The sequence below is a fragment of the Mustela erminea genome, chromosome 19 (genome assembly GCF_009829155.1).
Source record: "Mustela erminea isolate mMusErm1 chromosome 19, mMusErm1.Pri, whole genome shotgun sequence".
NCBI lineage: Eukaryota > Metazoa > Chordata > Mammalia > Carnivora > Mustelidae > Mustela > Mustela erminea.
The window spans coordinates 18,716,414-18,731,691 of NC_045632.1; the positions used below are offsets into that span (position 1 = coordinate 18,716,414).

At 51.7% G+C, this 15,278-nt stretch overlaps 1 protein-coding gene across 1 annotated transcript; it reads left to right on the forward strand.

Moving 5' to 3' along the window:
- Nucleotides 1–234: 234 nt before the first annotated feature.
- On the forward strand, nt 235–4,098 carry LOC116578976 (protein FAM187B-like). The gene is made up of 2 exons (XM_032323708.1): nt 235–1,326; nt 3,689–4,098. The coding sequence occupies exons 1-2, from the start codon at nt 614–616 to the stop codon at nt 4,074–4,076; spliced, it is 1,101 nt and encodes a 366-aa protein (XP_032179599.1). The 5' UTR covers nt 235–613; the 3' UTR covers nt 4,077–4,098.
- Nucleotides 4,099–15,278: the final 11,180 nt, after the last annotated feature.

Consider the following 15,278-nt stretch of genomic DNA (forward strand, 5'->3'; position numbering starts at 1 on the left):
GATTAGAATAAGGGCCAGCGACAGGCCTTCAGTAAAAATTTGTGAAATGAGTCAGTGATGGTGGGGCAAGCCCACACAATCATTATTTTTAATTTCAGGGCTGAGAAGGAGTTTAGGAAAGGATTTGGGAAGGAGACACCTGAGAAAAATATTTATTTGTTTAAAATGAATTGAATCAGGCAGCTATCTGTGGAAAGAGTCTGGGACCAGTGTGTGCCAAGGTCCTGAGGCAGGTGGAGCCTTTTGCTTGGTAACCAGAGAGGAATTATTCACCTCTCCACTCTTACCACTCAGAATTGGGCCCAGAACATACTCAGTGTTTGGGGGAAATGCATCCAATGCTCACATATGATATTTGAATGCCAAACCAGGGGATGGTAGAGAAAACCCTGAGGAGACAAAGTAAGTTTCTTCCTATCCCAGCAGAGTAGAGGACTTAGAATAGAGATGAAAAAGCATTGTCACACTGTCACCAATCAAATGGGGATTGTGACCTCACATACCCATGCGGTGGACCCCAGGACACCTCCCCCTCGCTGAAGCTTGGGTTTCAGGGGTGACTTAACAGTGGCCAGGGGAGTGCCCTGCCCGCTGGCCCCAGTCCCAGTCCATCATGCTCGCCACCCCATGGCTGCTTCTCAGTCTCGCCATCCCTGCGCTGGACTTCCACATGACCTTCAGCTGTCCCAACGAGAACCAATGCCAGAAAGCCCTCCTCTCTGACAATGACATCTTTCTGCCCTGCAACTCTTCTGGGGCACAGTGGTATTTCTTCTTCCTGCAAGACAAGGCCAGCTGGCCCAACAAAGTCTCTAGAGTTTCCAACATAGAAATCATACCCGGGACTGGCATTCTCATCCGAGACCCAACGCCCTCCCAGACGGGCTTCTACCACTGCCAGGACAGGAACGGCATCCAAGTGGTGCAGTATGAGATTGACTTCCAAGATGTCAGCACCTTGCACATCACCCACAGAGGTCTGGGCCAGAAGCCCCTGCAGAATGAGACCCTGAGTCTGGGTGGCACGGAACTCATCTTCACCCACTGGGAGCCCTGGCAGGACTGTAACCGCTGCGGGGAGCCCGGGGAGCGGAAACGGCTGGGCTACTGCTACATCAAGGAGCCTCTACAGGAGCCCATGCCGTGCTGGCTCTATCTGGGGGATCTGAAGATGTGGTCCAGCCGCATGCGGCCAGAGATGCAGGTGGAGGCCTGCCAGGTCCCGTGCAAAATATCCACGGTGGATTTCATCACCTTCGACAACTACGAGATCAGGGAGGATTTGGGGTCTGTGTGGCTCACCTGCCCCCGGGGATCTATCTACAGGTGACTCTAAGGGGAGGCATTTAAGAGAGGGGGGCAACTACAGCCCAGAAGCGCACAGTCCTTGCCCAAGGGGAGCTGTGTTGACCCTAAATCCTACACACTTGACTGTAGGGATCCCCCCCACCCTCTGTCCCTACGGACCTGTGACAGCCCCTCCCTTGGGGGGAGCCCAAGTAAACTCTTGGGGCTTCTGCAGCCACCTGCTCTGTCAAATACGGTCCCGCTCCCTCCCTCTGGTGTTCTTTTCCTTATTTCCGCTGTGACTGCACTTCTTCTCTTTCCCACACTCTCTTGTCTCCCTTCCTCCTTTAAGTGTAAAAGTAGCATGTAGTCTCTGCAAAGACACCACAGTTCGGGAAAGGGCACCTGCTTTCTAGCCTGGGACACCTGCTCCGTGTCATTTGGCAGACAAGCAGTTCCCGAGTGCCAATTGTTGGGAAACCCAGAGAAGAACGGAGAGACATGGGCGCCTGGGCAGCTCGTTCGGTCAAGCATCCAACTCTTCATCTCAGCCCAGGTCTTGATCTCAGGGTCATGAGTTCAAGCCTCACACTAGGCTCCATGCTGGGTGTGGAGCCCACTTTATATTTTTTTAAAGATCTTTTTATTTATTCATTTTGGGGAGAGAGAGCACAAGCAGGGGGAGAAGCAGAGGAAGAGGGAGAAGCAGGCTGCCTGCTGAACAAGGAGCCTGATGTGGGACTCAATCCCAGGACCTGGAGATTGTGACTGAGCCAAAAGCAGATATCTAACCCTCTGAGCCACCCAGGCAGCCCAGGTGGAGTCTACTTTAAAAAAAAAAAAAAAAGAAAAGAAAAGAATCAAGAGAGGTCACTGAGATTTCAAGGGCTGCCACGTCTCTCGGGAGCTGGGTAGAGTGGCATTCCATGTGACGTTTATGTCTTGGACTCTGGATTCAGCCAGGCCTGGTCTCCATACTTCCCAGCTGTGTGCTTTTGGGCCTGTGGCTTCTCTCTGGGCCTCAGGCTCCCTGTCTGTTGAATGGGGTTGGATGAGTTTCCTTGGGCTTTCCACTGGGTGGCTTAAAACACCTGAAATGTATCCTTTCACAGTTTTGGAGGCCAGAAGTCCAAAGTCGAAGCGTCCCCAGGGCCCCATGCCCTCTGAGATGCTGTGTGAAACCCATCTTGCTCCCTCCTCGCTTCTGGGCGTGGTGGGCAATCCTGGGCCTTCCTTAGCTTGTAACCACATCCCTGACCTGCCTGTCACCACTTGGCCTTTTCGCTGTGTGTTTGTGTCTGTGTCTCCTCCTTTTCTTTAAAGGACACAGGTCCTATTGGATTTAGAGCCCGGGGACACTTCCGTCAGACCCCATCTTAACTGATCACATCTGCAACAACCCGATTTCCAAATAAGGTCCCATTCTGAGGTTTAGAACACATACTTGGTAAGGACACACCCCAGGTCAGTCCGGAGATCTTGTGGGACCCTGGCCTCATGGGGTCATTGTGATGTCTATAAAAGGTACTTACAACAGTGTCTGAGGAAAGTTCCACACTCTCAGAGGTGTTAGCTTTTCCTCGTAGGATTATTGGCCTCGTCAATATTGTCGATTGAGTGCTCCTCTTCCCCAGCCACGATGGCTGTGATATGGGCCTGATCTGTGTGTTCACTGACATGGTGCCACTGAGGGCTTATAAGCCAAATACTGTTCTTGGTACTGGGGATCAGGGGAGACCAAAACTGGGAAAGATTCCTGCCCTCATGGAGCCATGAACAATCGCATAAATAAACATACAGTGTTCTAGGTGGCGGTGGTTAAGGGCCAGGAGGGGAGATGGGCGTGGAGGAGAGGATCCGTTTAAAAACAGAGGGCAGGGAAGTCATCTGAGAAGTTGCCGAGACTGAAAGGAGGCGAGGGAGCCCTGGGTGCTGAGGGAGATCACTCCTGGTGGAGGGAGGGGCAAAGGCCCTGAGACAGGATGGGGCCCAGCCTGCTGGAGGTCCACCTGGGAGGCCAGTGCAGCTGGGGCAGAGAGAGAGAGAGAGGGAGAGCAGAGAAAATGAGGCCAGGCAGGGAGAGCAGGGGTGGAGCGTGGGGGGCAATCACGTAGGCAAGTGTTCTGGCTCATTCCTTCAAACAGCCTTGTGAAACAGGTAAAATCTTTACGTCCCCAGTTTTCAGGTGGAGGCTCAAAAAGCTAGAGACCTATGTCCCTGGCCCATTTAGGGAGGGGGGGGGTGGCGGGGGGCATAGGGCTCTGAGCTCCCTGCCAGCCTGGCCCTGCTTTCCCCCAGCACTCCTGGAGGGGATGCCCTGTTGGCTGCTCCACATCCTTTCCCGACCTCTGTCCCCCATTCAGCCCCCGGCTGCTGCAGCTCACCTTGTCCTTCTTTGCAGGCCCATCCTCTGGGAAGTCAACGACATCCCCCTGACCTGGCAGGGCCAGCTCTCCAACCAGGTCCTGAGCAGCATTCTGGAACCCACCAACGGTGGCAGGCAGCTTCAGATCTTCCAGCCGGCCATTTACAAGTGCTTCGTGAAGCAGGAGCTCATGGCTCGCTTCAACCCCAGGCCCTTTCCGGATGTGCCGGAGACCCTCCAGCAAGAGGAAGCTGGACCACAGCTGGAGTCAAGGGAGGCCCGGAAGGGGAAGGCCAGGTCCGTCCTCAAGGGACTCAAGCTATTGCTGCTGGTAGGCATCTTTCTGGGCCTGCTCGGCCTGCTGCTCAAGCTCTGCCACCCTTCCCAGCACAAAAGAAGCGACCAGGTGCTGCTGGTGAAATAAAGCGAGCCCCCGGGGCCCAGGACAGCTGGTCTCCCGCGTCCTCATCCCCTGAACAGTCCTTCCCACGGCAGCTGGGGCGTGGGCCTGGGCAAGGGCACAAGACAGACCCACAGCTACAGCCCAGGCCTCACGTCTTGTGTTCCTCCCTCGGGGAGGGAGGGATGGAATGAGACCATGTGCAGAGCAAGTCCCTGGGAGTTGGTAAACTGTCGCCACCTTCCTGACTGCATTCCCACAAGGACAGGGGCTGAGATGGAATAGAGGTGGGGAGCCCCGAGACTCTGCAGGCCTGCCCCCACTATGCCTAGGGCCTTTGGGCTTAGGGTGCTGCCAGGGGAGTGGCCCAGGGCCACTGGACACGTGTCACCCTTCCTGGCTCTTGCAGGGCAGAGAGTCCCCTCAGGCCCCTGAGAAGGAGAGACAGACCCCTCTACTAGGACAAGGCGCCGGGCCTGGCCCAGCTGGCCCACGGGACTCACCAAGCCTGGCTGTTCCCAGAAATTATATACGCTGTTCAGCAGAGTACAAGAGTGAGAAATCAAATATTAATGCCTTGTAAAATTCATCGCCCTGAGAGTCCATTGTAAAGCCACGACAGGACCAATCTGAAACTTCCAGAACAGAACTTCTGCCCCTGAGTAGAGGGCAGAGTTCACTCCTCACTTCCCAGACACTGTTGCCAAAACACTTAAGGCTTCACTCAGTGCCCAGAGACACAAAGATTCCTGTAGAATGGGGGGACATTTGTGGAGAACTAAACGGGGTCCATCGGGAAGCAGAGGCAGAGAATCACAAAGACGGGAATGGAAAATGTTTGTGAACTTTCTGGCAGGATCGGAACTCACACCATTCATGAACATTATGTCCTCCCGGCCTCCCAGGAGGCTGGGGTTCCTATGAACCTCATCTTGTAATTGAGAACATCAACGCACAGGGGGTTCAAGCTCCCGGCCTGAGGTCACACGGTAAACTTGGGAGGAAGCCTCTGGGCCCCTCCCAACCAGCTCCCCAGAAACCCCCAGTGTCCTGCACCCACAGGGGCACATTGTGTGGTATCTGAGGGCAGAGGAACCGGAGCCGAGCACAGGCCTGTCCGCACAGCCTAGAAGTTCACAACCCACAGCCCAGGCAATTGGTGTCCCTCCATGACAGGCAGACCCTCAGGTATCCCAGCGACTGTCACCTCCTGGCCCCTGTGACTTGTTTCCAACCATATCCCTTGTCCCATTGTGAAGGTGTCAGAATGTCAGGCCTGGATTAGATTACGTCACATAAGACTGTGTCTTCACCTGCGGGAGCGAGGGAGGCCTGCTGGCCCGATGAGGTCCGCGGTCATGTTGAGCATGTCTGCTTGGTAGGGACTGTGAGCCGCCTCTGGGAGTGGCAAGTGGTCTTTCAGACCTGAGGCCGCAAGGCAGTGAACTCTGCCAACGATCTGAACGTCAAAAGCAGGTTCTTCAGTCAAGCATCCGGATGAGAACACAGCCCAACCAGCACTTCCATTGCAGCCTTGGGAGGCCCCGAGCAGAGGACCCAGTCCAGCCACTCTGCACTCCTGACCCGCAGACACCAGGGTGTCAGGCATGCATGTTATTTTAAGACACTGAATGTCTGGTAATTTATTATGCCGTGGTAGGCAACCAAGACACCCCCCACCCATTGCCCCAAGCCACCCTGAGGTTCCCCTGTAGCTTTAGCAGTTATGCAGATGGTCCCTGGCACCAGGCATGGGCCAGGCTGACAGCAGAGTGCTTGGTGCCCGTGGGAGCCACCCGTACCCAGAAGGCATGGGAGTGGGAGCTCCAAGTCCAGGCCACATTCTACACATTCCTTCCGAGGGTCCTCAGTGACATTGAGCTTCCGGCAGCTGCAGCAGTGAGTGGCTCCATAAAGCACTGTGGATTGAGTTAGCCCCTTCCCAGCCTTGCTCTCCCTCCCTTCTGCTCCCCGAAATTAGATTCTTCAAATATTTTCTCCCCCCAGCATTCCCTCTCCTCCCCCAGGACTCCAAAAATATGGACGTTGGAGCTGTTGTTGTCCCCCAGTCCCCCAAGACTGTTGATTTTCCTCCCATCTTCTCTGCTTTGCAGGTCAGAGAACGTCTATTTCCTCTCAAGTTTGCTGACACCTTCCTATGTCATCTCCCTTCTGCCCCTCAGTCTGTCCCGTGAGCCTTTTACTTGGATTAATGTATTTTGTAATTCTCAAATTTTCATCTGATGGTTCATACCTACCTCCTGCCTCCTCGTTGATACTTTCTATTTTCATATTTGCTTTTGGGGGGATCCTAGCTGAGATGCCAGGGTTGCAAAAGCGGTGGTCTGCCTGAGCCAAGCAGAAACCATACATGAGGGGCAAAGCCTGGAGGGGGCTCTGGCAGTTGGTGTAGGAGTTTTTATACTGGCGGGGTGGGGTGGGGGGAAGGGAGTGGCTGGGGCCATGCCAGAAAATTCTAGCTGATTTCCACCAGGCACAAATGCAGGCCTCTCATTCCTCCGAGAGCTTCTCGTGCTTCTTGAAACTGAGATATCTGAGCGAAGCTGTTTCAACTCATAAAAACTGGCTCAAAAATGTTTTCAAACACAGCCCCAGCCAAATAAAACACATCAGCCCACAGGTGTTAGTCTGTAGGCTCTTGCTTCAACCTTTATCGGGGTCAACTGGACGTTTCTGTTTTCAATTATTCATTCAATAAATATTTATGAGCTGGAGTCGCTAGGGACAACTTCTCTCAAGAGGTGACATTTCAGATGAGCTCAGATGAGCCTTGAACAGTGAGAAAGAGCCAGACAAGTAGGGGTCTCAAGGCGGTGGGTATCGGTTTCCTACAGCTACTATAACAAATGACTATCAACGGAATGGCTTGAAACAACACGGATGTACAGTGGTACACTTCGGGAGGTCAGAAGACCAAAATGGGTCTGATTTGGGTCTTGACTGAGTCTAAAATCAAGGTGTCAGCAGCGCTGGATTCCTCTGGAGGCTCAAGGCAGGGAATCCTATGCTTGCCCCTCCAGCTCCTTCACAAGTCCTCCAACCTCCAACAGCGGGGCCTTTTCAGATCTCTGTGCCTGACTCTCTGACCAACGATTCCAGGGTCACATCTTCTTCGACTCTTTGACTCTCCTGCTTCCCTCTTACAAGTTTTTTTTTTTTTTTTAAGATTTTATTTATTTATTTGACAGACAGAGAGATCACAAGTAGGCAGAGAGGCAGGTGGAGAGAGGGGGAAGCAGGCTCCCTGCTGAGCAGAGAGCCAGATGCGGGGCTCGATCCCAGGACCCTGAGTTCATGACCTGAGCAGAAGGCAGAGCCTTAACCCACTGAGCCACCCAGGCGCCCCTCCCTCTTATAAGTCTTACAAGGACTTTCAGGATTACATCGGGCCCACCCGATAATCCAAAATAATGTCCCCATCCCAAGATCCTGACCTTGATCATACCTGCAAAGTCCCTTCCACCGTGTAAGTAACATTTTTCACAGATGCAGGGGTTTGGAGCAGAACCCTTTGGGGAACTGTTATTCAGCAGGTCCCAAGTGGTTCTGGGCAGAGGCAGTGTGTATGAAGGCTCCAGAGTGGGTATCTACTTGGGGGATGGGGCTGACTGGGGCAGGGAGGACAAGAGGGAGGGAGCACAGCCAGATCCTGTAGGGCACGCAAGGCCAGGGCTTTGGATTCTGTCTGAAGTGAGATGGGAGCCACAGGAGGCTTTTGAGCAGTAGAAACCCTTGATCTGATGTCCAATTAAAAAGGTGATTCTGGGGGGTGCCCGGGTGGCTCAGTGGGTTAAGGCCTCTGCCTTCAGCCCAGGTCATGATCTCAGGGTCCGGGGATCGAGCCCCACATCAGGCTTTCTGCTCAGCAGGGAGCCTGCTTCCCCTTCTCTCTCTCTCTCTCTCTCTGCCTGCCTCTCTGCTTGCTTGTGATCTCTGTCTGTCAAATAAAATCTTTAAGAAAAAAAAAAAAGTGATTCTGGGGCTCCTGGGTGGCTCAGTCATTAATTACCTGCTTTGAGCTCAGATCATGATCCCAGGGGTCTTGGGATCAAGCCCCACATTGGGCTCCCTGCTCGGCGGGAGGCCTGCTGCTTCTTCTCCCATCCCCCCTGCTTGTGTTCCCTCTCTGGATGTCTCTCTCTGTCAAATAAATAAAATTCTTTAAAAAGATAAAAAGATGATTTTGGCAACATAGAGATCCTGACGGGTAAGGATGGGGAGTGGCAGCCACTCTCCATTCAGTCAACTGGACAATGAGAAGCTTCCATCACCCAGTGGGAGAAGCAGTGAGGCCAGCCCTCGCCACCTCTTCCCCCCACCTCCGAGTGCCGTGGAAGGCACCACATGCCCCATATTCCATTTTTAACCATCCTGTTTTGCCCTGTCATTGTTATATTGTTTTTTTTTAACTTGTGAATTTTTTTAAAAAAGATTTCATTTATTTGTCAGAGAGTGAGAGTGAGTGCACATAAGCAGGGGGAACAGCAGAGGGAGAAGGAGAAGCAGATTCCCTACTGAGCAGAGAGCCCGATGTGGGACTTGATTCCAGGACCCTGGGATCATGACCTGAGCCGAAGGCAGACGCTTGACCAGCTAAGCCACCCAATCGTCCCTCCTTGTCCTATTGTAATTTTAAGACTTTTTTTTTTTTTTTGAGCAGTTTGAGGTTCACAGCAAAATCGAGGAAGGGACAGAGATGGCCTCTACTTCCCCTCCCCACTCATTATCAACATCTGGTGAATGCCCAGCCTCCCCATCATCCACACCTGCCACCTGAGGGGTGCATCTCTCACAATCCATGAGGGCACAGCAGTATCACCCAAAGTCCACAGTTCACACTAGTGTTCACTCTCGATGTGTACATTCTATGGATTTGGATAAATGTATGCATCATTGTAGTATCAAACAGAGTCATTTCGCCACCCTAAAGACCCTCTGTGCTCTACCATTCATCCCTGTCTCCCAGCTAACTCTTGGCAACCACTCATTTTTGTACCCTCTCCAGACTTTCCCTCCTCTGGAATGTCATACAGGTGGAATCGTAGAGTGTGGCACATTTTCCGACTGACTTCTTTCACTTCGGCCTATGCATGTAAATTTCCTCCATGTCTTCTCATGGCTTTTGTTGGCTCGTTTCCTTCTAGCCCTGAATCCTCTTTCATTGTCTGAATCTACCACTGTTAATCCATTCTCCTGTGGAAGGACATCTTGGTTGCTTCCAAGTGTTGGCACTTAAAAAGAGAGCTGCTGTGAACATCCGTGTGCAGGTTTTTGTATGAACCTAAGTTTTCAACTCCTTTGCAGAAATACCAAGGAGTACAGTTGCTAGGCTGTATGGTGAGTTTGTTTCGTTTTGTAAGAAATTGACAAACCATATTCCAAGATGACTGTGGAGTTCTCCATTCCCACCAGCAATAAATAGGAGATCATGGTGTTCCACATCCTCACCAACATTTTTTGGTGTCTGTGTCCCGGATTTTCGCCATTCTGATAGGTGTGATGTGGTATATCCTTGTTTTAATTTGCATTTCCCTAATGCAATGACCTCTGACCCTCTCTTCATCTGCTTATTTGCCATCTGTGTATCCTCTTTGGTGAGGTGTTTTCCATCATAATTTTTTCTAAATTCTGAGGCTTACTTTTTAAAAAAATATAATTACTAATAGATGCAATTCCAGTGTTTGGCCTACAGCCCCTCCCATCGCTAGAGAAAGAAAGGAGAATGGAGAAAGTGTTCCCCTTTCTTTTTTTCTGACACTGCAGAAACACAGAAAAAGCTGCCCTTAGCCTACATGTCCCATGACTATACAATTTTGAATGTGCTTCCTTCACATGGACACAGCCTCCTAGGAGGGTACTAGGTTGGTGACTCGGGCACAGAGTGGATCCTGACCTGCTCCCTGGGCTGGCCACACTGCCCAGTGCTGACCTACACAACTCCACAGGGCAACCCTGAATACAGACACCTTCTGTGTTTTGAAATTGCCTTTGCAAATATTAATTCTATTAGAGGAGTCCTGTAAGTCATTCTGTAAGTCAGGATAGGCTAGGCTTTGCTACAGTAACAAAGAAACCCCAGAATAACTATAAAGTGCTATTTCTGGCTCACATTATGATCAGATGCAGCTCAGGGCTTCCTTAAAGCAGTGACTTAGAGGGTACAGGCTGCCCTCTGGAGCATGGTTTCCACAGTCACCACAGAAGGGACAGAAAGAACTGGAATCAGGTATGGATGTTCAGGCCAGGCTTACAAGTGTCATTCATTTTGTCCACATTTCACTGGCCAGACCCTATTCACACAGCCCCTACCTAACTTCAGAGGAAGCTTGGAAACCTGGCCTTCTGTGTCCCCAGAAAGAGGAGGTAAACTGGTTTGCATCTGGCCTGTTATTGCCACAATCCAGGCTTTAGAGATTGTGGCTGCGGCTTCTGAAGCAATTTTAACCCCTAAAAAAATCTGTAATTCTGACTCCTTATACTAATTGGTTGACCTGAGGGGAATATTTAAGTTGACATTTCTGAATTCCTAAAACTTAGATATACTGCTCAATTTTTTTTTGTTCAGATATAAAAAGATCATCTCTTCTTATCTTTAGATAAAAGTAAAGCCTTTAGCCTGCAGTAGTCTTGGGAGACACAGAGTTTCAGGGGGTCCACATCCTTCCGCAGCAGCTCAGGGCACCCCTCATTAGCCTTCACGAGAGTCCCTGGCCATGCTCTCCCTGAATGCTCAAGCAAATCCAGGACACCCTACATCTGCCTAAAGCCCCAGCAATGGCCATTCCTTGCTTCTAGAATCAGACTGACTACCTTCACGGCCTACCATGCCCGCATCAATGGGCCACTACACACTTCTCATCTTTTCTTATGCTGTATGTCACCCCCTCTCTGGCTCCAGCCAAACTGGCTGCCTTTTACCCTCCTCCGCAGGCTGTGGTCACCCTTCTAGAAAGCCCTTTCTTTCCCCCTCCTCTTCATTAGCCCCTCATATTGTTCAGGCCTCAGGTCAGGCATCCTTGCCCTCCTGGAAGCCTCCCCACAATATTTACATGTTCAGAATGGTCCCTAGTGCTGTTCACCAAATCTCCCTGGCTGTCCACCTTCCAACAGGGTAGGATGGTGCCCTTGGCCTCCTTGGGGTCGGGCGGGGCCATGCAACCATCTCCGGCCAATGAGATGCAGGCAGAAGTAATCCAAGTCACTTCCAAGCTAGAGCACTTAATTCCAGAGCGAGATGTTCTCAAGTCCTCTTTGCTCTGTGTACAGCCCACAGTACTTGAGATGGAGGCTGTTCTGCCAGCCCTGGGTTGTGATGTGAGCAGAGTTCTAACTAACCCACAACACATTAGTAAGAAATAAACATTTGGGGGCACCTGTGTAGCTCAGTTGGCTAAGCACCGGCCTTCAACTCAGGTCATGATCCCAGGGTCTTGGGATTGAGCCCCTCATCGGGTTCCCCACTCAGCAGGAAGCCTGCTTCTCCCTTTCCTACTCCCCCTGCTTGTATTTCCTCTCTGGCTGTCTCTCCCTGTAAAATAAATAAAATCTTCAAAAAAGAAAAAAAGAGAAATAAATATTTGTTGTCCCAAGCCATAAGACACGGGATGTTTTTTCCCACAGCATAACCCAGCCTCTCCTGACTGATACACTCTCCTTCCAAAACCCTTGTCACTTTCACAGTTTTTCACTTCTTTTGTCCCTGGTGGGTTAATTGTTTTCTTTCCCTACTGAACTGAGAGCTCCAAGAAGACAGGGATATTTCTGGTATGGTTTCCTCACTGTACCTCCCACTCATGAAACAGCTGGAAACAGTTAAGAGCTCAATAAATGTATGTCTGCTGATCACAGGAAGAAATGAATGAGCAGTCAGCCTGAGAGGTAGGTACAACTATCTCTATTTTACAGGGAGGCGATGGAAGCTCAGAAGGGCTGCGTTGGTTGCCCAGGGTCACATGGCAGTAAAAGGCAGAGATTGGTCAGAACCAGTGTCTGAGTCTAGAACCTGTAACTGTTGTGTAGCTACTTTTTCTGGATGGCCTCAGGGGCCAAGGACACCTCTACTCAAGGGTTTCAGCCTTACCTCTGAGGAATGTCTCTGTGTTGGTGACACTAAAGGATAAAAGGCGTGGATATCTATGGGTCATGGGTCCTCTCTGGAATGATCCACAGCTGGCCAGACAAGGCAGGAAGATTCAAAGGGTGGGAGGCAGTTGGCTATCTCTCTATCCTTCAGTTTCCCTCCCAACTTCCATTAATTGAGTGCTCACTCTCCGCCAGGACCTGTGCCAAAAGCTTTAGGATCGTGAGCCCATGGCCTTCTCATGACACATCCCAAGTGATTTTTATTTTTTGTAAGAGGACACTGAGGGTCAGAATGATAAATCTACTCACCTATTAATACAAACAGTCTATCAGTTATGGCGGCTAAATAAAGCACCCTCCCAAATCAGGGATTTCGAATAGAAAGAATTAATGCTTACAAATCTGGAGAGGATTCATGGTTTTCTGCTCGGTGGTGGGCTGGGCTGGCTCTCCAGTGTTGGCTGAGGTGTCTTCCATGGGCAGGAGTTGGCTGGCCAGGCTGGAGCAGATGCGATGAGCTGGGGCACCTGGGCTCTCCGCGTGGTCTCTCACCCTCCAGGAGTGTGAGCCAGACTTGTCCGCAAGCTGGTGGCAGGGCTCCAAGAAAGGGAACAGAAGCTGCAAGCCCTCTTGAGGCCCAGGCTGAGGCTGCATTGGACCCGGGACTGGGGCAGAGCAGGTGTGGCTTGCCGTGCATGTTAAAGGCGAGGTTTTGGGAAGTCCCCTGGGCAAGGTTGTTTTAGACAAGCTGTATCTGTTATCTCCTGCTGCGTAAGAAACCATCCGAAGTGCAATGGTTTGACACAACAGTCATTTATTTTTCTCTCCTTTCTGTAGGGTGGGGACACAGGCTGGGCTCAGCTGGGTAGTTCTTCAGATCTTGGCTGGCCTTGTTCATGCCTCTGTGGTCAGCTCTGAGCAGCTGGTTGGCTCTGCTTCCGAGGGTTGGGTGGCAGTTGCCTAGGAAGCCTTCAGTCTCCTACCCTCTAGCAGTCTAGCCTGGACGTGTCGACAAGGTCGCGGCAAGGGTCCAAGAGAGCCAGTGGAAGCTGTATAGGCTTCCTGAAGCCTAAGCTTGGAACCAGCACAGTATCACTTTGTCCATGGCCAAAGGAAGTGACAAGGTCAGCCCAGATTCAAAGGGTGGGGAAATAGACTCATCTCTTGATGGCAAGAGTAGCAAAGTCACACTGTAAGGAGGGACGTAGGGAGTAAAGGACTGCATCCCCTCTGTACTCACTTTATCAGAGGCAGTAAGGAACACAGCTGGGATTCTAACCTAGGAGGAGGATGCTAACTTATCTGTATCGCTTCTGTTCCTTTCCTTAGCTTCCCTTCTCCTCAGATGTCTTCCCTATCTGTAATTTGAGCCCCTAGTAGCCTTCTCTATTAGTCAGAACCCATGCGGCTGCAAGTAACAGACATCCAGGCAAAGGTGCTTAAGCTAACAAGGAGTATACTGGCTCTTGGAATGGAAAAGCCCAAGAGTAGGTCTGGCTTCAGGCACAGTTAGATCCAGGTGCTCATGAGTGGTGAGGCTGGGAGTTGAACCCAACCAGGCTGCTCCAGAGTCCTTGCTCTTAACCATTTCACAAAAAACAGCAAGCCCTAGTCTGAGCAGATACTCTGTGCCTGACACTGTTTGGAGCCTCAGGAGATAACGATAATAGTAATAGTAATAATAATACCCATTTAATAATTTAAACCTTCCAGCCACCCTATGGGGTAGGCATTGCTATTATGTTCATTTTGCATATGGGGAAACTGAAGCACTGATGGGGTAAATATGCCTAAGGTCACACGTGGAGCAGCTAGGAACTGAACCCAGATGGTGGAGTCTAGAATTTGTATCTTCTGCCCCCAGGGTCTCCCTCCTGAGCCAGGAATGAGGTCAGCCTCCGAGAAGTTCATGAAGAAAGATGGAGGGAGGCCCCAGGACAGCCCAGTTTTTTCCCCTCGCTGTGTCTGCCTCTCCCTGCTCTCCCCTCCACCCGCCGCCTGGCACAGCCTTCCCAGAACCCACTTGTGAACAGACTGACCTAATGCAGGCTGGGCCAGAGGGCTGAGTCCAGGCAAACAGGCAGGGGCTGGGCCTGAGTCACCCGGCGGGGCTTGCCAGGGCCCAGAGTGGCGGCCTGAGCCTGTGCCAAGGAGGGCGTGGGTTTGTCGAGACGACACCTGGTGCCACTGGGCAGCTGGAGCTCCTTCTCAGCCCACAACCTTAACACCCCTTAGATCTCTACAAAACAATCCTTGCCCACCACCCTGACGGGAAACCTGGGCAAGATGCCACGTCATTTTTAATGCATTTATGAGAAACCAAACATGCCTATTTATAGCCTTTTGATTTGTCAGCCAACTGAGAACTGGGTAAGTGTAATGACATCCCGTGAGCGGAATCCAGGCGTGGCTGCCCGCCCCTCAGCAAAGACAGCGAGCTTGCTTCATGGGCTCTTCAGCCTCTCATACAACCTGTGGGCTAGGGGAGACTGAGGTTCAGCGGGGGAGGGTCAGGGGCTCATCGCCTCAGCTGGGACGTGGCAGGGCTGGAAACAGGATCCAACTCGGCAGACCTCCTCGGCTGCGTGGTCAGGACCCTGCCATCCACCCCCGGAAGGACAAAGCTCTTTGTCCAGTTGTTCGTTTGAATCTTTGGGAACACTCCACCTGCTTCCCGTTTCTTCTTCCGCACCCCACTTCCCACCTCACTTCCTTCCTTCCTCCCTTCCTCCCTCTCCTCCTGTCAAGGCGATCATCACAGCGCTCACAACATCTGGCATTAGAGAGGCTCCGTTGTGCCCCGACTTCTCCCCACACGGAAGCCCGCTGGCCTTAGTGGATTCTCTAGCAAATGCCCAAATTATCGCCATTTTCCAGATGGAGGCCAGTGCCCGGTGGCTCCTCCACGCTGTGTCCCCCCCCCCGCCCCGGCCACCGACGCTCTCAACACTTGTGCACAGACCCTGTGGCTCCTGCCACTGAGACTGAAGCGAGGACACCGGAAATGAGTCACCCGTGGGGAGCTGCTGTTTGACTTGGCATATGTCTCCAGGGGTCCTTTGAGGGCGCCATGTCATGTGGGAGTCTCCAGGACAATGGCCTTTCCTGGGATCTCATGCCCCG